At 54.8% G+C, this 21,659-nt stretch overlaps 2 protein-coding genes across 2 annotated transcripts; both read left to right on the top strand.

Moving 5' to 3' along the window:
• Positions 1–3,011: 3,011 nt before the first annotated feature.
• Positions 3,012–3,317, top strand: LOC310894070 (feather keratin 1-like; the record flags this gene model as incomplete). The annotated part of the gene is made up of 1 exon (XM_083823773.1): positions 3,012–3,317. One exon carries the CDS (start codon positions 3,012–3,014, stop codon positions 3,315–3,317), a length of 306 nt encoding a protein of 101 aa, XP_083679899.1.
• A 15,631-nt stretch (positions 3,318–18,948) lies between these two features.
• On the top strand, positions 18,949–21,401 carry LOC310895171 (feather keratin 1-like). The gene is made up of 2 exons (XM_083826096.1): positions 18,949–18,969; positions 19,174–21,401. Exon 2 carries the CDS (start codon positions 19,194–19,196, stop codon positions 19,512–19,514), a length of 321 nt encoding a protein of 106 aa, XP_083682222.1. The 5' UTR covers positions 18,949–18,969; positions 19,174–19,193; the 3' UTR covers positions 19,515–21,401.
• Positions 21,402–21,659: the final 258 nt, after the last annotated feature.

Raw genomic sequence — 21,659 nt, forward strand, 5'->3', positions numbered from 1 at the left:
GGGGCCTTGGAGGCCTGGGCTGCTTCTCTGGCAGAAGAGCCTGCTACCCCTGCTAAGGACCCACGCCAGCACCCCTGACAGCAGCTAACAATGCCCTGCAAGCCACTTCATGGACTGAGGATGCTCTCGTCTCCGTGCTCTGGGAATAGCTCCCACACAAAATGCATAGCTGCTGATGGTCACTCTGCTTGCACCTCTGACCACGGCCCTTCTGTTTGTGCTCCTTCCTTTTCATGAGTCTTCCTCAATAAAGTTCTAATGCATGCCAGCCTGACACTCCTCCTTTCTTCACTCAACGCTCTTCAGCCAAAGGGACCTGGACAGGCTGCAGAAGCGGGCTCATGTGAACCACATGAGCTTCAACAAGTCCAAGTTCAAGGTGTTGCACCTGGGTCGGGGCAATCCCAGTCAGGAGGACAGACTGGGAGAAGAACTCATTGAGAGCAGCCCTGCAGAGAAGGACTTGGGTTGTTCTGGTGGACCAAAGGCTCGACAGGACCCAGCAGGGCACGCCTGCAGCCCAGAAAGCCACCTGCACCCTGGGCTGCTTCAACAGAGGTGTGACCAGCAGGTCGAGGGACGTGATTGTCCCCCTCTGCTCTGTCCTTGTGAGGCACCACCTTGAGCACCTCCCCTATGAAAGAAGGCTCAGAGAGCACGGGATGTTCAGCCTGGAGAAGTGCAGGCTCTGCGGAGACTTCCTTGAGACCTTTCAGTACTTGAAGGGGTCTTCTGAAAAAGACGGAGAACGTCTCTTTCCTTGGGTAGATAATGACAGGACAAGGGGGAATGGTCTTCAACTAAAAGAGGATAGATTTAGACTAGACATGAAAAGGAAATTCTTCACTGTGAGAGGATGAGGCACTGGAACAGGTTGCCAAGAGAAGTTGTGGTTACCCCAGGCGTGGAGGTGTTCAAGGCCAGCCTGGATGGGGCCTTGGCCAACGTGATCTGGTGGGTGGCATCCCTGCCTCCGGCAGGGGGCTGGAGTTAGATGATCCTTAAGGTCCCTTCCAAGGTGAGCCATTCTATGATTCTATGATGACTCCCACTTCACCCTGTATAAATACACGGTTCAAGATCAGGTTGAAAAGTGCCACAAGACCTCCCCTAGTGTTCTGTTTTTACGTGGCAAGGTTTTGGTAGTGGGGGCTGCAGGGGTGGCCTCTATGAGAACAATCCAGCAGTTGCCCCATGTTTGATAAGGGCCTCTTTCAGCCATCTACAAAGGGACCTGCCGCTGCCCAGTGCTGAGCCAATAAGCGATGTTTTTTGTGCCTCTGTGATCCTACACCTTCACAACAAACACTATCACAGAGTCATATATGTAGGACGTCAGTCACTTCTCCGTAGAAGATGCTATGTAGGCACACAGGGGATATGCTCTCTATAAATCCACGCTGACTACTCTCCATCACTTTTCCGTACTTGAGAACACATTCTGGGAGGATTTCCTTCAGAACCGTCCCAGACTCTGACCTCAGGCTGACCAGGCTGCAGTTTCCCAGACATTCCTCCTTCATCTTTTGAACATAAGAGTGGGATGAGTCTCTTCCACTTTTCAGGAACCTCTCCCAGTCGCCGTGACTTTTCAAAGGTAACTGAGAGAGCTATTTATTGAAAACGTATCAGCCACGACACTCAGCATTTGCAGGTGCAGCCTGTCAGGTCCCACGGACTCCTGCATAACCAGCTACACAGCCTCCCCATCATCCTCGTCAACAAGCTCCAGTGGGACAGCCTACAAAACACTCACCTCGGCAGATCAGGGGCTGCACTTGCCATTCCCCAATCCTCGCAATGCAACCATCACCACTGGGGCCCCATGTTCACAGCTACAAGCAGCATGCACACCTCCAGCTCCCCTCTAAAACGTCCATATCGTCTGTCTCAACGTTGAACACCACGCACAGAAATAGGATTCCCCCTTGACCCCCACCACAAAGAACAGCCTAAGGGACTCCCACCAAACTGCAGGAGGCCAAAGCCCCAGCTGTCAACATGCTGGCCCCACAAAAGGGAGCGCTACGGAGTCGCCAACGCAACCCTTTGGGAAGCACGGCAGGACTCCCAACGCACTTAGTCCTGTCAGCCCTAAGACAGGCCCGCGACTACAACATCCTGCTATGCAAACTCCCCTCCTCTGCCTCTTTTGACTGCGGCCCCAAGGACAAGACAGGGAGCCCACTTGCTCCCAGATACATCCTCTACCTACAAGATGACCACCAAGCCACCAATGCAGCACACCAAACAGGAAAGACAAGGGCTAAAAGCAGGCTCGTGAGTTGGGATGAAGGCACGGAGGGAGTGAATGTGATGCAAGTGGTAGCGCATCACGCCCAGCATACCTGAGAAGCCCTGACCAGCCTGCTGGGGATGCCAACAACGGGGGCCCCCTCCTCACAACAGAGCCACCGACCACACCTCAGGAGTGCCAAACTATGACCTCACTGACAACAATGCACTTCTCCCATGTCATGCATGCATCTTCTGCCAGCCCTTTAACGAACCTTCAGGAACTATCCCTTTAATACTCTCACTTGAAATGTTCCGCCACTTCCAACATCCTCAACAGGAGGAAATGAAGATGGAGCATCGTGGGGACAACACACCCCACCTCATTACTTCATGGGTTTTGGCATATAAGAGCAGCTCACGCCAAATGCTGTCATGCGCAAAGGCTCTCTCACCCCGCGGGCACCCAAGGACCAGCATAAAAGCGGCCCTGCACCTCGCACCCTCACACACTCCTCCCGACGCCTTCTCCTCTGCGCCCCACAAGGTGAGCCTGAGCCCCGCTCCCCTCCTTCACCTGCCCCACTGGACCCATCTCTCCAGATTCTTTCTGCCCCCAGCCTCAACAGCCCTTCCGCTTCACCACCGCCATACTCCCCAAAGTCCCACCCTAGGCCTCCCCACTCCCTTGGCCTCCCCCAGCACCGCTCCTCACGCCCCCAACAAACTCCACCTTCCCAGCACCCTCTCTTCCAGGGACCCTCCGCACCACAGACATGTCCTGCTACGACATCTGCCGCCCCTGCGGACCCACCCCACTGGCTAACAGCTGCAACGAGCCCTGTGTCAGACAGTGCGAGGACTCCCACGTCGCCATCCAGCCTCCCACCGTGCTGGTCACCCTGCCAGGACCCATCCTCAGCTCCTTCCCCCAGAACACCGCCGTTGGATCCTCCGCATCAGCTGCCGTGGGCAGCAACCTCAGCTCCCAGGGAGTGCCCATCTCCTCCGGTGGCTTTGGAGGCTTTGGCCTTGGAGGCCTGGGCTGCTTCTCTGGCGGAAGGGCCTGCTACCCCTGCTAAGGACCCACACCAACACCCCCGACAGAAGCCTCCAACTCCATGCAAGCCAGCTCTTCGACTGAGGACGCACCTCTGCGCTCTTCATAGCGCACAGGCTCCCCAGCCTCGGCTCTTCTTCTCAGGGCACTCCGCACTCTAGCAGGGAACGGGGCCAGTCCATGCTGCCTGGAAACATGGCTGATGGACAGCCTACTCCTCTCTCACTTCCTTGTTCTCCTTCCACCGTCTTCCATGTCCAGTATTCTCCACTGCAATGGCTTACTCCCAGCCACAAACACACCCGGCACCTCCCATGTGCTGATTCTATTGCAGTGCACAAAGACCTTGGGGCTCTGCGAAAACCTGCTGTTCCATGGGACACAGGCTGATGGTGGCACTACTTGCACCACAGAACAGGTCCCTTCTACTCTGCAAGCCTTTGCACTCTTTTTTTCCACAATAAAGTTCTCGTGCATGTCAGCCTGTGATGTCTCCTCTTCCTTTCTGCTCCCAACACTCCTTCAACTTCACTCAACATTAAGCAGGGCTCAGCAGGCCGGCAGGGCCCAAGCCTCTTGCTGTTCAGGAAGCAGCTAGACAGCACTCTTACATATATCCTGGTTTTTAAACAAGAGGAGGCACACATTTGACGGACAGACCACTTAGCAGACAACTAATTGGCTGGATGAGCACATTCAAGGAGTAGCGGCCAACACTTCGATGCCCAGGTAGATAAAATGGAGGAGTGCTTTCTCTCAGGGGTCTGTCCTGGGACCTGTGTTATTTCACCTCCTTGCCCCTGACATACACAGTGGGATGGAGCGGGCCCTCAGCAAGTTTGCACATGGCACCAAGCTCTGTGGGGGGGCCGACACCTTAGAGGAAAGGGATGCCATCTGGAAGGACCTTGACAGGCTTGACAGGTGGGCCCAAGCAAACCTCAAGGAGTTCAACAAGGCCGAATGCAAAGTCCTGCATTTGGGTCGACACAATCCCCAACATGAATACAGCCTGAGCAACGAGTGGATTGCGAGCAGCCCCGCAGAGAATGACTTGGGGGTATTGGTGGAGAAACATCTCAATGTGAGCCAGCGATATACACTCGCGGCCCAGAAAGCCAGCCATCTCCTGGGCTGCACCAATAGAAGTCAGCACGCACTGAACTACTCTCTTTCCCATTGGGATTTTCTGGACACCACCCCTGACAGATACCATCAAGACACTTCAATCAACGTCATAGAATGACGGTTGCGCCTCTGAGATGAGGCTGGATCTTGGGCTCACCAAATCCCCAGCCATGGCTCTTTCTCAAAGAAACCCGTACTTCCTCAGCTTCTGAATGGCCATGTCATTGGAGCAATCATCAAAGCCTTTACTAAAGGCAAGGTAAGCAACAATTCCTGCTCTCCCCTTGTCCACCCAGCACATCACTTCAACGTAGAAGACACTGAGAAGGCTCAAGTATGATCTGCTCTTTGTAGATCCATGCTGACTAGTCCCCATCTCTTTCTTACCGTTCATGGGCTTGTCAATGCTTTGCAGGAGGATTTCTTTCAAAACATTCCCAGCGACGGATGACAGAGTGACCAGCCTGCAGTTTCCCAGACCTTCCTTCTCCATCTTGTTGAACATCAGAGTGGGATGAGTCTATTCCAGTCTTCAGGAACCCAGTCACCAAGAACTTTCAAAGAAAGCTGAATGTAGCCTTGTGAAGATTTCAGCCAGGACTCTCAGCATTTGTGGGTGCAACCTGATAGGTCCTGTGCACTTAAGCACATCCAGTGGCACAGCCTCCCCGTCTTCCTCAGCAACACGCACTACTCACCTGTTGGACAGCCTGCAAAACACTCACCTTGGCTAAGCAGTGGAAGGCCTTGACATTCGCCCACACTTTGGAGTTGCAGATCACTTGCCTCCAGTTCCGTCTGAAATGTCCAAATCACCTTTCAGAAAATCAAACACTGGGCAGAGAAATAGGTTTCTCCCTTGACACAAATGCCAAATATCACCCCCAATAACACAATGGCTCCCAGCTGGCCCTTTCTGACAGTACCTCTTGTCCTCCGCCTTTCATGAATCTCAGGGCCGCTCACGGACCTCCCCACCCAGCCCAAAACATCCCATCAAGCAGAGCGTCAAGGCTTGACTTTTCTGGTGGCTTCGGCTTTGGAGGAAAGGCGAGGAAGCCTACGGTGTCAGGAAACATGGCCAGTGGAGGACCTACTCATCTCTCATTCCTTCTTTTCATAGCACCCTCTTCTATGCCCGATACGCTCCACTGCAATGATTTCCTCACAGCCACAAAGCCCAGTGTGTCTGGGCCACACCACATAAATGCCATGCAAAGACCTCACTCATGACACCACACCTCAGCCAGCCTTTGGCCACATCATCTACCTGCCCTGCCATGCACCTTTCACAGAAATGCTCCAGCCTCTAATACTCTCACTTTGAAGGTGCCACCACGACCCAACACCATGTCCTCAACAGGAGGAAATGAAAAGGTCGAGTTGTGGGAAGGACACCACACCCCACCTCATTACTTGCCAGGCTTTGGCATGCAAGAGCAGCTCATGCCAAATGCTGTCATGCGCAAAGGCTCTCTCGCCCCGCGGGCACTCAAGGACCAGCATAAAAGCCGGCCCTGCACCTCTCACACTCACACACTCCTCCCGACGCCTTCTCCCCTTCACTCAACAAGGTGAGCCTGAACCCCACCCCCTTCCTTCACCCGCCCCAACAGGCCTAGCTCTTCATACACCCTCAGCCCCCAGCCTCAGCAGCCCTTCCGCCTCCCCACTGCCATGCTCCGCAAAACCCCAGGCCTCCCCACTCCCTTGGCTTCCCCCAGCACTGCTTCTAGTGCCCCCAACACCCTCCGACTTCCCAACACCCTCTCTTCCAGGGACCCTCCGCACCACAGACATGTCCTGCTACGACATCTGCCGCCCCTGCGGACCCACCCCGCTGGCTAACAGCTGCAACGAGCCCTGTGTCAGGCAGTGCGAGGACTCCCACGTCGCCATCCAGCCTTCCACCGTGGTGGTCACCCTGCCAGGACCCATCCTCAGCTCCTTCCCCCAGAACACCGCCGTTGGATCCTCCGCATCAGCTGCCGTGGGCAGCAACCTCAGCTCCCAGGGAGTGCCCATCTCCTCTGGAGGCTTTGGAGGCTGGGGCCTTGGAGGCTGGGGCCTTGGAGGCCTGGGCTGCTTCTCTGGCAGAAGAGCCTGCTACCCCTGCTAAGGACCCACGCCAGCACCCCTGACAGCAGCTAACAGTGCCCTGCAAGCCACTTCATGGACTGAGGATGCTCTCGTCTCCGTGCTCTGGGAATAGCTCCCACACAAAATGCATAGCTGCTGATGGTCACTCTGCTTGCACCTCTGACCACGGCCCTTCTGTTTGTGCTCCTTCCTTTTCATGAGTCTTCCTCAATAAAGTTCTAATGCATGCCAGCCTGACACTCCTCCTTTCTTCACTCAACGCTCTTCAGCCAAAGGGACCTGGACAGGCTGCAGAAGCGGGCTCATGTGAACCACATGAGCTTCAACAAGTCCAAGTTCAAGGTGTTGCACCTGGGTCGGGGCAATCCCAGTCAGGAGGACAGACTGGGAGAAGAACTCATTGAGAGCAGCCCTGCAGAGAAGGACTTGGGTTGTTCTGGTGGACCAAAGGCTCGACAGGACCCAGCAGGGCACGCCTGCAGCCCAGAAAGCCACCTGCACCCTGGGCTGCTTCAACAGAGGTGTGACCAGCAGGTCGAGGGACGTGATTGTCCCCCTCTGCTCTGTCCTTGTGAGGCACCACCTTGAGCACCTCCCCTATGAAAGAAGGCTCAGAGAGCACGGGATGTTCAGCCTGGAGAAGTGCAGGCTCTGCGGAGACTTCCTTGAGACCTTTCAGTACTTGAAGGGGTCTTCTGAAAAAGACGGAGAACGTCTCTTTCCTTGGGTAGATAATGACAGGACAAGGGGGAATGGTCTTCAACTAAAAGAGGATAGATTTAGACTAGACATGAAAAGGAAATTCTTCACTGTGAGAGGATGAGGCACTGGAACAGGTTGCCAAGAGAAGTTGTGGTTACCCCAGGCGTGGAGGTGTTCAAGGCCAGCCTGGATGGGGCCTTGGCCAACGTGATCTGGTGGGTGGCATCCCTGCCTCCGGCAGGGGGCTGGAGTTAGATGATCCTTAAGGTCCCTTCCAAGGTGAGCCATTCTATGATTCTATGATGACTCCCACTTCACCCTGTATAAATACACGGTTCAAGATCAGGTTGAAAAGTGCCACAAGACCTCCCCTAGTGTTCTGTTTTTACGTGGCAAGGTTTTGGTAGTGGGGGCTGCAGGGGTGGCCTCTATGAGAACAATCCAGCAGTTGCCCCATGTTTGATAAGGGCCTCTTTCAGCCATCTACAAAGGGACCTGCCGCTGCCCAGTGCTGAGCCAATAAGCGATGTTTTTTGTGCCTCTGTGATCCTACACCTTCACAACAAACACTATCACAGAGTCATATATGTAGGACGTCAGTCACTTCTCCGTAGAAGATGCTATGTAGGCACACAGGGGATATGCTCTCTATAAATCCACGCTGACTACTCTCCATCACTTTTCCGTACTTGAGAACACATTCTGGGAGGATTTCCTTCAGAACCGTCCCAGACTCTGACCTCAGGCTGACCAGGCTGCAGTTTCCCAGACATTCCTCCTTCATCTTTTGAACATAAGAGTGGGATGAGTCTCTTCCACTTTTCAGGAACCTCTCCCAGTCGCCGTGACTTTTCAAAGGTAACTGAGAGAGCTATTTATTGAAAACGTATCAGCCACGACACTCAGCATTTGCAGGTGCAGCCTGTCAGGTCCCACGGACTCCTGCATAACCAGCTACACAGCCTCCCCATCATCCTCGTCAACAAGCTCCAGTGGGACAGCCTACAAAACACTCACCTCGGCAGATCAGGGGCTGCACTTGCCATTCCCCAATCCTCGCAATGCAACCATCACCACTGGGGCCCCATGTTCACAGCTACAAGCAGCATGCACACCTCCAGCTCCCCTCTAAAACGTCCATATCGTCTGTCTCAACGTTGAACACCACGCACAGAAATAGGATTCCCCCTTGACCCCCACCACAAAGAACAGCCTAAGGGACTCCCACCAAACTGCAGGAGGCCAAAGCCCCAGCTGTCAACATGCTGGCCCCACAAAAGGGAGCGCTACGGAGTCGCCAACGCAACCCTTTGGGAAGCACGGCAGGACTCCCAACGCACTTAGTCCTGTCAGCCCTAAGACAGGCCCGCGACTACAACATCCTGCTATGCAAACTCCCCTCCTCTGCCTCTTTTGACTGCGGCCCCAAGGACAAGACAGGGAGCCCACTTGCTCCCAGATACATCCTCTACCTACAAGATGACCACCAAGCCACCAATGCAGCACACCAAACAGGAAAGACAAGGGCTAAAAGCAGGCTCGTGAGTTGGGATGAAGGCACGGAGGGAGTGAATGTGATGCAAGTGGTAGCGCATCACGCCCAGCATACCTGAGAAGCCCTGACCAGCCTGCTGGGGATGCCAACAACGGGGGCCCCCTCCTCACAACAGAGCCACCGACCACACCTCAGGAGTGCCAAACTATGACCTCACTGACAACAATGCACTTCTCCCATGTCATGCATGCATCTTCTGCCAGCCCTTTAACGAACCTTCAGGAACTATCCCTTTAATACTCTCACTTGAAATGTTCCGCCACTTCCAACATCCTCAACAGGAGGAAATGAAGATGGAGCATCGTGGGGACAACACACCCCACCTCATTACTTCATGGGTTTTGGCATATAAGAGCAGCTCACGCCAAATGCTGTCATGCGCAAAGGCTCTCTCACCCCGCGGGCACCCAAGGACCAGCATAAAAGCGGCCCTGCACCTCGCACCCTCACACACTCCTCCCGACGCCTTCTCCTCTGCGCCCCACAAGGTGAGCCTGAGCCCCGCTCCCCTCCTTCACCTGCCCCACTGGACCCATCTCTCCAGATTCTTTCTGCCCCCAGCCTCAACAGCCCTTCCGCTTCACCACCGCCATACTCCCCAAAGTCCCACCCTAGGCCTCCCCACTCCCTTGGCCTCCCCCAGCACCGCTCCTCACGCCCCCAACACCCTCTGACTTCCCAGCACCCTCTCTTCCAGGGACCCTCCGCACCACAGACATGTCCTGCTACGACATCTGCCGCCCCTGCGGACCCACCCCGCTGGCTAACAGCTGCAACGAGCCCTGTGTCAGACAGTGCGAGGACTCCCACGTCGCCATCCAGCCTCCCACCGTGCTGGTCACCCTGCCAGGACCCATCCTCAGCTCCTTCCCCCAGAACACCGCCGTTGGATCCTCCGCATCAGCTGCCGTGGGCAGCAACCTCAGCTCCCAGGGAGTGCCCATCTCCTCCGGTGGCTTTGGGGGCTTTGGCCTTGGAGGCCTGGGCTGCTTCTCTGGCGGAAGGGCCTGCTACCCCTGCTAAGGACCCACACCAACACCCCCGACAGAAGCCTCCAACTCCATGCAAGCCAGCTCTTCGACTGAGGACGCACCTCTGCGCTCTTCATAGCGCACAGGCTCCCCAGCCTCGGCTCTTCTTCTCAGGGCACTCCGCACTCTAGCAGGGAACGGGGCCAGTCCATGCTGCCTGGAAACATGGCTGATGGACAGCCTACTCCTCTCTCACTTCCTTGTTCTCCTTCCACCGTCTTCCATGTCCAGTATTCTCCACTGCAATGGCTTACTCCCAGCCACAAACACACCCGGCACCTCCCATGTGCTGATTCTATTGCAGTGCACAAAGACCTTGGGGCTCTGCGAAAACCTGCTGTTCCATGGGACACAGGCTGATGGTGGCACTACTTGCACCACAGAACAGGTCCCTTCTACTCTGCAAGCCTTTGCACTCTTTTTTTCCACAATAAAGTTCTCGTGCATGTCAGCCTGTGATGTCTCCTCTTCCTTTCTGCTCCCAACACTCCTTCAACTTCACTCAACATTAAGCAGGGCTCAGCAGGCCGGCAGGGCCCAAGCCTCTTGCTGTTCAGGAAGCAGCTAGACAGCACTCTTACATATATCCTGGTTTTTAAACAAGAGGAGGCACACATTTGACGGACAGACCACTTAGCAGACAACTAATTGGCTGGATGAGCACATTCAAGGAGTAGCGGCCAACACTTCGATGCCCAGGTAGATAAAATGGAGGAGTGCTTTCTCTCAGGGGTCTGTCCTGGGACCTGTGTTATTTCACCTCCTTGCCCCTGACATACACAGTGGGATGGAGCGGGCCCTCAGCAAGTTTGCACATGGCACCAAGCTCTGTGGGGGGGCCGACACCTTAGAGGAAAGGGATGCCATCTGGAAGGACCTTGACAGGCTTGACAGGTGGGCCCAAGCAAACCTCAAGGAGTTCAACAAGGCCGAATGCAAAGTCCTGCATTTGGGTCGACACAATCCCCAACATGAATACAGCCTGTGCAACGAGTGGATTGAGAGCAGCCCCGCAGAAAATGACTTGGGGGTATTGGTGGAGAAACATCTCAATGTGAGCCAGCGATGTACACTCGCGGCCCAGAAAGCCAGCAATCTCCAGGGCTGCACCAATAGAAGTCAGCACGCACTGAACTACTCTCTTTCCCACTGGGATTTTCTGGACACCACCCATGACAGATACCATCAAGACACTTCAATCAACGTCATAGAATGACGGTTGTGCCTCTGAGATGAGGCTGGATCTTGGGCTCACCAAATCCCCAACCATGGCTCTTTCTCAAAGAGACCCGTACTTCCTCAGCTTCTGAATGGCCATGTCATTGGAGCAATCATCAAAGCCTTTACTAAAGGCAAGGTAAGCAACAATTCCTGCTCTCCCCTTGTCCACCCAGCACGTCACTTCAACGTAGAAGACACTGAGAAGGCTCAAGTATGATCTGCTCTTTGTAGATCCATGCTGACTAGTCCCCATCTCTTTCTTACCGTTCATGGGCTTGTCAATGCTTTGCAGGAGGATTTCTTTCAAACCATTCCCAGCGACGGATGACAGAGTGACCAGCCTGCAGTTTCCCAGAACTTCCTTCTCCATCTTGTTGAACATCAGAGTGGGACGAGTCTATTCCAGTCTTCAGGAACCCAGTCACCAAGAACTTTCAAAGAAAGCTGAATGAAGCCTTGTGAAGATTTCAGCCAGGACTCTCAGCATTTGTGGGTGCAACCTGATAGGTCCTGTGCACTTAAGCACATCCAGTGGCACAGCCTCCCCGTCTTCCTCAGCAACACGCACCACTCACCTGTTGGACAGCCTGCAAAACACTCACCTTGGCTAAGCAGTGGAAGGCCTTGACATTCGCCCACACTTTGGAGTTGCAGACCACATGCCTCCAGTTCCGTCTGAAATGTCCAAATCACCTTGCAGAAAATCAAACACTGGGCAGAGAAATAGGTTTCTCCCTTGACACAAATGCCAAATATCACCCCCAATAACACAATGGCTCCCAGCTGGCCCTTTCTGACAGTACCTCTTGTCCTCCGCCTTTCATGAATCTCAGGGCCGCTCATGGACCTCCCCACCCAGCCCAAAACATCCCATCAAGCAGAGCGTCAAGGCTTGACTTTTCTGGTGGCTTCGGCTTTGGAGGAAAGGCGAGGAAGCCTACGGTGTCAGGAAACATGGCCAGTGGAGGACCTACTCATCTCTCATTCCTTCTTTTCATAGCACCCTCTTCTATGCCCGATACGCTCCACTGCAATGATTTCCTCACAGCCACAAAGCCCAGTGTGGCTGGGCCACACCACATAAATGCCATGCAAAGACCTCACTCATGACACCACACCTCAGCCAGCCTTTGGCCACATCATCTACCTGCCCTGCCATGCACCTTTCACAGAAATGCTCCAGCCTCTAATACTCTCACTTTGAAGGTGCCACCACGACCCAACACCATGTCCTCAACAGGAGGAAATGAAAAGGTCGAGTTGTGGGAAGGACACCACACCCCACCTCATTACTTGCCAGGCTTTGGCATGCAAGAGCAGCTCATGCCAAATGCTGTCATGCGCAAAGGCTCTCTCGCCCCGCGGGCACTCAAGGACCAGCATAAAAGCCGGCCCTGCACCTCTCACACTCACACACTCCTCCCGACGCCTTCTCCCCTGCGCCCAACAAGGTGAGCCTGAACCCCACCCCCTTCCTTCACCCGCCCCAACAGGCCTAGCTCTTCATATGCCCTCTGCCCCCAGCCTCAGCAGCCCTTCCGCCTCCCCACTGCCATGCTCCGCAAAACCCCAGGCCTCCCCACTCCCTTGGCTTCCCCCAGCACTGCTTCTCGTGCCCCCAACACCCTCCACCTTCCCAACACCCTCTCTTCCAGGGACCCTCCGCACCACAGACATGTCCTGCTACGACATCTGCCGCCCCTGCGGACCCACCCCGCTGGCTAACAGCTGCAACGAGCCCTGTGTCAGACAGTGCGAGGACTCCCACGTCGCCATCCAGCCTTCCACCGTGGTGGTCACCCTGCCAGGACCCATCCTCAGCTCCTTCCCCCAGAACACCGCCGTTGGATCCTCCGCATCAGCTGCCGTGGGCAGCAACCTCAGCTCCCAGGGAGTGCCCGTCTCCTCTGGAGGCTTTGGAGGATGGGGCCTTGGAGGCTGGGGCCTTGGAGGCCTGGGCTGCTTCTCTGGCAGAAGAGCCTGCTACCCCTGCTAAGGACCCACGCCAGCACCCCTGACAGCAGCTAACAATGCCCTGCAAGCCACTTCATGGACTGAGGATGCTCTCATCTCCGTGCTCTGGGAATAGCTCCCACACAAAATGCATAGCTGCTGATGGTCACTCTGCTTGCACCTCTGACCACGGCCCTTCTGTTTGTGCTCCTTCCTTTTCATGAGTCTTCCTCAATAAAGTTCTAATGCATGCCAGCCTGACACTCCTCCTTTCTTCACTCAACGCTCTTCAGCCAAAGGGACCTGGACAGGCTGCAGAAGCGGGCTCATGTGAACCACATGAGCTTCAACAAGTCCAAGTTCAAGGTGTTGCACCTGGGTCGGGGCAATCCCAGTCAGGAGGACAGACTGGGAGAAGAACTCATTGAGAGCAGCCCTGCAGAGAAGGACTTGGGTTGTTCTGGTGGACCAAAGGCTCGACAGGACCCAGCAGGGCACGCCTGCAGCCCAGAAAGCCACCTGCACCCTGGGCTGCTTCAACAGAGGTGTGACCAGCAGGTCGAGGGACGTGATTGTCCCCCTCTGCTCTGTCCTTGTGAGGCACCACCTTGAGCACCTCCCCTATGAAAGAAGGCTCAGAGAGCACGGGATGTTCAGCCTGGAGAAGTGCAGGCTCTGCGGAGACTTCCTTGAGACCTTTCAGTACTTGAAGGGGTCTTCTGAAAAAGACGGAGAACGTCTCTTTCCTTGGGTAGATAATGACAGGACAAGGGGGAATGGTCTTCAACTAAAAGAGGATAGATTTAGACTAGACATGAAAAGGAAATTCTTCACTGTGAGAGGATGAGGCACTGGAACAGGTTGCCAAGAGAAGTTGTGGTTACCCCAGGCGTGGAGGTGTTCAAGGCCAGCCTGGATGGGGCCTTGGCCAACGTGATCTGGTGGGTGGCATCCCTGCCTCCGGCAGGGGGCTGGAGTTAGATGATCCTTAAGGTCCCTTCCAAGGTGAGCCATTCTATGATTCTATGATGACTCCCACTTCACCCTGTATAAATACACGGTTCAAGATCAGGTTGAAAAGTGCCACAAGACCTCCCCTAGTGTTCTGTTTTTACGTGGCAAGGTTTTGGTAGTGGGGGCTGCAGGGGTGGCCTCTATGAGAACAATCCAGCAGTTGCCCCATGTTTGATAAGGGCCTCTTTCAGCCATCTACAAAGGGACCTGCCGCTGCCCAGTGCTGAGCCAATAAGCGATGTTTTTTGTGCCTCTGTGATCCTACACCTTCACAACAAACACTATCACAGAGTCATATATGTAGGACGTCAGTCACTTCTCCGTAGAAGATGCTATGTAGGCACACAGGGGATATGCTCTCTATAAATCCACGCTGACTACTCTCCATCACTTTTCCGTACTTGAGAACACATTCTGGGAGGATTTCCTTCAGAACCGTCCCAGACTCTGACCTCAGGCTGACCAGGCTGCAGTTTCCCAGACATTCCTCCTTCATCTTTTGAACATAAGAGTGGGATGAGTCTCTTCCACTTTTCAGGAACCTCTCCCAGTCGCCGTGACTTTTCAAAGGTAACTGAGAGAGCTATTTATTGAAAACGTATCAGCCACGACACTCAGCATTTGCAGGTGCAGCCTGTCAGGTCCCACGGACTCCTGCATAACCAGCTACACAGCCTCCCCATCATCCTCGTCAACAAGCTCCAGTGGGACAGCCTACAAAACACTCACCTCGGCAGATCAGGGGCTGCACTTGCCATTCCCCAATCCTCGCAATGCAACCATCACCACTGGGGCCCCATGTTCACAGCTACAAGCAGCATGCACACCTCCAGCTCCCCTCTAAAACGTCCATATCGTCTGTCTCAACGTTGAACACCACGCACAGAAATAGGATTCCCCCTTGACCCCCACCACAAAGAACAGCCTAAGGGACTCCCACCAAACTGCAGGAGGCCAAAGCCCCGGCTGTCAACATGCTGGCCCCACAAAAGGGAGCGCTACGGAGTCGCCAACGCAACCCTTTGGGAAGCACGGCAGGACTCCCAACGCACTTAGTCCTGTCAGCCCTAAGACAGGCCCGCGACTACAACATCCTGCTATGCAAACTCCCCTCCTCTGCCTCTTTTGACTGCGGCCCCAAGGACAAGACAGGGAGCCCACTTGCTCCCAGATACATCCTCTACCTACAAGATGACCACCAAGCCACCAATGCAGCACACCAAACAGGAAAGACAAGGGCTAAAAGCAGGCTCGTGAGTTGGGATGAAGGCACGGAGGGAGTGAATGTGATGCAAGTGGTAGCGCATCACGCCCAGCATACCTGAGAAGCCCTGACCAGCCTGCTGGGGATGCCAACAACGGGGGCCCCCTCCTCACAACAGAGCCACCGACCACACCTCAGGAGTGCCAAACTATGACCTCACTGACAACAATGCACTTCTCCCATGTCATGCATGCATCTTCTGCCAGCCCTTTAACGAACCTTCAGGAACTATCCCTTTAATACTCTCACTTGAAATGTTCCGCCACTTCCAACATCCTCAACAGGAGGAAATGAAGATGGAGCATCGTGGGGACAACACACCCCACCTCATTACTTCATGGGTTTTGGCATATAAGAGCAGCTCACGCCAAATGCTGTCATGCGCAAAGGCTCTCTCACCCCGCGGGCACCCAAGGACCAGCATAAAAGCGGCCCTGCACCTCGCACCCTCACACACTCCTCCCGACGCCTTCTCCTCTGCGCCCCACAAGGTGAGCCTGAGCCCCGCTCCCCTCCTTCACCTGCCCCACTGGACCCATCTCTCCAGATTCTTTCTGCCCCCAGCCTCAACAGCCCTTCCGCTTCACCACCGCCATACTCCCCAAAGTCCCACCCTAGGCCTCCCCACTCCCTTGGCCTCCCCCAGCACCGCTCCTCACGCCCCCAACACCCTCTGACTTCCCAGCACCCTCTCTTCCAGGGACCCTCCACACCACAGACATGTCCTGCTACGACATCTGCCGCCCCTGCGGACCCACCCCACTGGCTAACAGCTGCAACGAGCCCTGTGTCAGACAGTGCGAGGACTCCCACGTCGCCATCCAGCCTCCCACCGTGCTGGTCACCCTGCCAGGACCCATCCTCAGCTCCTTCCCCCAGAACACCGCCGTTGGATCCTCCGCATCAGCTGCCGTGGGCAGCAACCTCAGCTCCCAGGGAGTGCCCATCTCCTCCGGTGGCTTTGGAGGCTTTGGCCTTGGAGGCCTGGGCTGCTTCTCTGGCAGAAGGGCCTGCTACCCCTGCTAAGGACCCACACCAACACCCCCGACAGAAGCCTCCAACTCCATGCAAGCCAGCTCTTCGACTGAGGACGCACCTCTGCGCTCTTCATAGCGCACAGGCTCCCCAGCCTCGGCTCTTCTTCTCAGGGCACTCCGCACTCTAGCAGGGAACGGGGCCAGTCCATGCTGCCTGGAAACATGGCTGATGGACAGCCTACTCCTCTCTCACTTCCTTGTTCTCCTTCCACCGTCTTCCATGTCCAGTATTCTCCACTGCAATGGCTTACTCCCAGCCACAAACACACCCGGCACCTCCCATGTGCTGATTCTATTGCAGTGCACAAAGACCTTGGGGCTCTGCGAAAACCTGCTGTTCCATGGGACACAGGCTGATGGTGGCACTACTTGCACCACAGAACAGGTCCCTTCTACTCTGCAAGCCTTTGCACTCTTTTTTTCCACAATAAAGTTCTCGTGCATGTCAGCCTGTGATGTCTCCTCTTCCTTTCTGCTCCCAACACTCCTTCAACTTCACTCAACATTAAGCAGGGCTCAGCAGGCCGGCAGGGCCCAAGCCTCTTGCTGTTCAGGAAGCAGCTAGACAGCACTCTTACATATATCCTGGTTTTTAAACAAGAGGAGGCACACATTTGACGGACAGACCACTTAGCAGACAACTAATTGGCTGGATGAGCACATTCAAGGAGTAGCGGCCAACACTTCGATGCCCAGGTAGATAAAATGGAGGAGTGCTTTCTCTCAGGGGTCTGTCCTGGGACCTGTGTTATTTCACCTCCTTGCCCCTGACATACACAGTGGGATGGAGCGGGCCCTCAGCAAGTTTGCACATGGCACCAAGCTCTGTGGGGGGGCCGACACCTTAGAGGAAAGGGATGCCATCTGGAAGGACCTTGACAGGCTTGACAGGTGGGCCCAAGCAAACCTCAAGGAGTTCAACAAGGCCGAATGCAAAGTCCTGCATTTGGGTCGACACAATCCCCAACATCAATACAGCCTGAGCAACGAGTGGATTGCGAGCAGCCCCGCAGAGAATGACTTGGGGGTATTGGTGGAGAAACATCTCAATGTGAGCCAGCGATATACACTCGCGGCCCAGAAAGCCAGCCATCTCCTGGGCTGCACCAATAGAAGTCAGCACGCACTGAACTACTCTCTTTCCCATTGGGATTTTCTGGACACCACCCCTGACAGATACCATCAAGACACTTCAATCAACGTCATAGAATGACGGTTGCGCCTCTGAGATGAGGCTGGATCTTGGGCTCACCAAATCCCCAGCCATGGCTCTTTCTCAAAGAAACCCGTACTTCCTCAGCTTCTGAATGGCCATGTCATTGGAGCAATCATCAAAGCCTTTACTAAAGGCAAGGTAAGCAACAATTCCTGCTCTCCCCTTGTCCACCCAGCACATCACTTCAACGTAGAAGACACTGAGAAGGCTCAAGTATGATCTGCTCTTTGTAGATCCATGCTGACTAGTCCCCATCTCTTTCTTACCGTTCATGGGCTTGTCAATGCTTTGCAGGAGGATTTCTTTCAAAACATTCCCAGCGACGGATGACAGAGTGACCAGCCTGCAGTTTCCCAGACCTTCCTTCTCCATCTTGTTGAACATCAGAGTGGGATGAGTCTATTCCAGTCTTCAGGAACCCAGTCACCAAGAACTTTCAAAGAAAGCTGAATGAAGCCTTGTGAAGATTTCAGCCAGGACTCTCAGCATTTGTGGGTGCAACCTGATAGGTCCTGTGCACTTAAGCACATCCAGTGGCACAGCCTCCCCGTCTTCCTCAGCAACACGCACTACTCACCTGTTGGACAGCCTGCAAAACACTCACCTTGGCTAAGCAGTGGAAGGCCTTGACATTCGCCCACACTTTGGAGTTGCAGATCACTTGCCTCCAGTTCCGTCTGAAATGTCCAAATCACCTTTCAGAAAATCAAACACTGGGCAGAGAAATAGGTTTCTCCCTTGACACAAATGCCAAATATCACCCCCAATAACACAATGGCTCCCAGCTGGCCCTTTCTGACAGTACCTCTTGTCCTCCGCCTTTCATGAATCTCAGGGCCGCTCACGGACCTCCCCACCCAGCCCAAAACATCCCATCAAGCAGAGCGTCAAGGCTTGACTTTTCTGGTGGCTTCGGCTTTGGAGGAAAGGCGAGGAAGCCTACGGTGTCAGGAAACATGGCCAGTGGAGGACCTACTCATCTCTCATTCCTTCTTTTCATAGCACCCTCTTCTATGCCCGATACGCTCCACTGCAATGATTTCCTCACAGCCACAAAGCCCAGTGTGGCTGGGCCACACCACATAAATGCCATGCAAAGACCTCACTCATGACACCACACCTCAGCCAGCCTTTGGCCACATCATCTACCTGCCCTGCCATGCACCTTTCACAGAAATGCTCCAGCCTCTAATACTCTCACTTTGAAGGTGCCACCACGACCCAACACCATGTCCTCAACAGGAGGAAATGAAAAGGTCGAGTTGTGGGAAGGACACCACACCCCACCTCATTACTTGCCAGGCTTTGGCATGCAAGAGCAGCTCATGCAAAATGCTGTCATGCGCAAAGGCTCTCTCGCCCCGCGGGCACTCAAGGACCAGCATAAAAGCCGGCCCTGCACCTCTCACACTCACACACTCCTCCCGACGCCTTCTCCCCTGCACCCAACAAGGTGAGCCTGAACCCCACCCCCTTCCTTCACCCGCCCCAACAGGCCTAGCTCTTCATACACCCTCAGCCCCCAGCCTCAGCAGCCCTTCCGCCTCCCCACTGCCATGCTCCGCAAAACCCCAGGCCTCCCCACTCCCTTGGCTTCCCCCAGCACTGCTTCTAGTGCCCCCAACACCCTCCGACTTCCCAACACCCTCTCTTCCAGGGACCCTCCGCACCACAGACATGTCCTGCTACGACATCTGCCGCCCCTGCGGACCCACCCCGCTGGCTAACAGCTGCAACGAGCCCTGTGTCAGGCAGTGCGAGGACTCCCACGTCGCCATCCAGCCTTCCACCGTGGTGGTCACCCTGCCAGGACCCATCCTCAGCTCCTTCCCCCAGAACACCGCCGTTGGATCCTCCGCATCAGCTGCCGTGGGCAGCAACCTCAGCTCCCAGGGAGTGCCCATCTCCTCTGGAGGCTTTGGAGGATGGGGCCTTGGAGGCTGGGGCCTTGGAGGCCTGGGCTGCTTCTCTGGCAGAAGAGCCTGCTACCCCTGCTAAGGACCCACGCCAGCACCCCTGACAGCAGCTAACAGTGCCCTGCAAGCCACTTCATGGACTGAGGATGCTCTCGTCTCCGTGCTCTGGGAATAGCTCCCACACAAAATGCATAGCTGCTGATGGTCACTCTGCTTGCACCTCTGACCACGGCCCTTCTGTTTGTGCTCCTTCCTTTTCATGAGTCTTCCTCAATAAAGTTCTAATGCATGCCAGCCTGACACTCCTCCTTTCTTCACTCAACGCTCTTCAGCCAAAGGGACCTGGACAGGCTGCAGAAGCGGGCTCATGTGAACCACATGAGCTTCAACAAGTCCAAGTTCAAGGTGTTGCACCTGGGTCGGGGCAATCCCAGTCAGGAGGACAGACTGGGAGAAGAACTCATTGAGAGCAGCCCTGCAGAGAAGGACTTGGGTTGTTCTGGTGGACCAAAGGCTCGACAGGACCCAGCAGGGCACGCCTGCAGCCCAGAAAGCCACCTGCACCCTGGGCTGCTTCAACAGAGGTGTGACCAGCAGGTCGAGGGACGTGATTGTCCCCCTCTGCTCTGTCCTTGTGAGGCACCACCTTGAGCACCTCCCCTATGAAAGAAGGCTCAGAGAGCACGGGATGTTCAGCCTGGAGAAGTGCAGGCTCTGCGGAGACTTCCTTGAGACCTTTCAGTACTTGAAGGGGTCTTCTGAAAAAGACGGAGAACGTCTCTTTCCTTGGGTAGATAATGACAGGACAAGGGGGAATGGTCTTCAACTAAAAGAGGATAGATTTAGACTAGACATGAAAAGGAAATTCTTCACTGTGAGAGGATGAGGCACTGGAACAGGTTGCCAAGAGAAGTTGTGGTTACCCCAGGCGTGGAGGTGTTCAAGGCCAGCCTGGATGGGGCCTTGGCCAACGTGATCTGGTGGGTGGCATCCCTGCCTCCGGCAGGGGGCTGGAGTTAGATGATCCTTAAGGTCCCTTCCAAGGTGAGCCATTCTATGATTCTATGATGACTCCCACTTCACCCTGTATAAATACACGGTTCAAGATCAGGTTGAAAAGTGCCACAAGACCTCCCCTAGTGTTCTGTTTTTACGTGGCAAGGTTTTGGTAGTGGGGGCTGCAGGGGTGGCCTCTATGAGAACAATCCAGCAGTTGCCCCATGTTTGATAAGGGCCTCTTTCAGCCATCTACAAAGGGACCTGCCGCTGCCCAGTGCTGAGCCAATAAGCGATGTTTTTTGTGCCTCTGTGATCCTACACCTTCACAACAAACACTATCACAGAGTCATATATGTAGGACGTCAGTCACTTCTCCGTAGAAGATGCTATGTAGGCACACAGGGGATATGCTCTCTATAAATCCACGCTGACTACTCTCCATCACTTTTCCGTACTTGAGAACACATTCTGGGAGGATTTCCTTCAGAACCGTCCCAGACTCTGACCTCAGGCTGACCAGGCTGCAGTTTCCCAGACATTCCTCCTTCATCTTTTGAACATAAGAGTGGGATGAGTCTCTTCCACTTTTCAGGAACCTCTCCCAGTCGCCGTGACTTTTCAAAGGTAACTGAGAGAGCTATTTATTGAAAACGTATCAGCCACGACACTCAGCATTTGCAGGTGCAGCCTGTCAGGTCCCACGGACTCCTGCATAACCAGCTACACAGCCTCCCCATCATCCTCGTCAACAAGCTCCAGTGGGACAGCCTACAAAACACTCACCTCGGCAGATCAGGGGCTGCACTTGCCATTCCCCAATCCTCGCAATGCAACCATCACCACTGGGGCCCCATGTTCACAGCTACAAGCAGCATGCACACCTCCAGCTCCCCTCTAAAACGTCCATATCGTCTGTCTCAACGTTGAACACCACGCACAGAAATAGGATTCCCCCTTGACCCCCACCACAAAGAACAGCCTAAGGGACTCCCACCAAACTGCAGGAGGCCAAAGCCCCAGCTGTCAACATGCTGGCCCCACAAAAGGGAGCGCTACGGAGTCGCCAACGCAACCCTTTGGGAAGCACGGCAGGACTCCCAACGCACTTAGTCCTGTCAGCCCTAAGACAGGCCCGCGACTACAACATCCTGCTATGCAAACTCCCCTCCTCTGCCTCTTTTGACTGCGGCCCCAAGGACAAGACAGGGAGCCCACTTGCTCCCAGATA

The sequence above is a fragment of the Anser anser genome, assembly GCF_964211835.1.
Source record: "Anser anser genome assembly, chromosome: 2".
NCBI lineage: Eukaryota > Metazoa > Chordata > Aves > Anseriformes > Anatidae > Anser > Anser anser.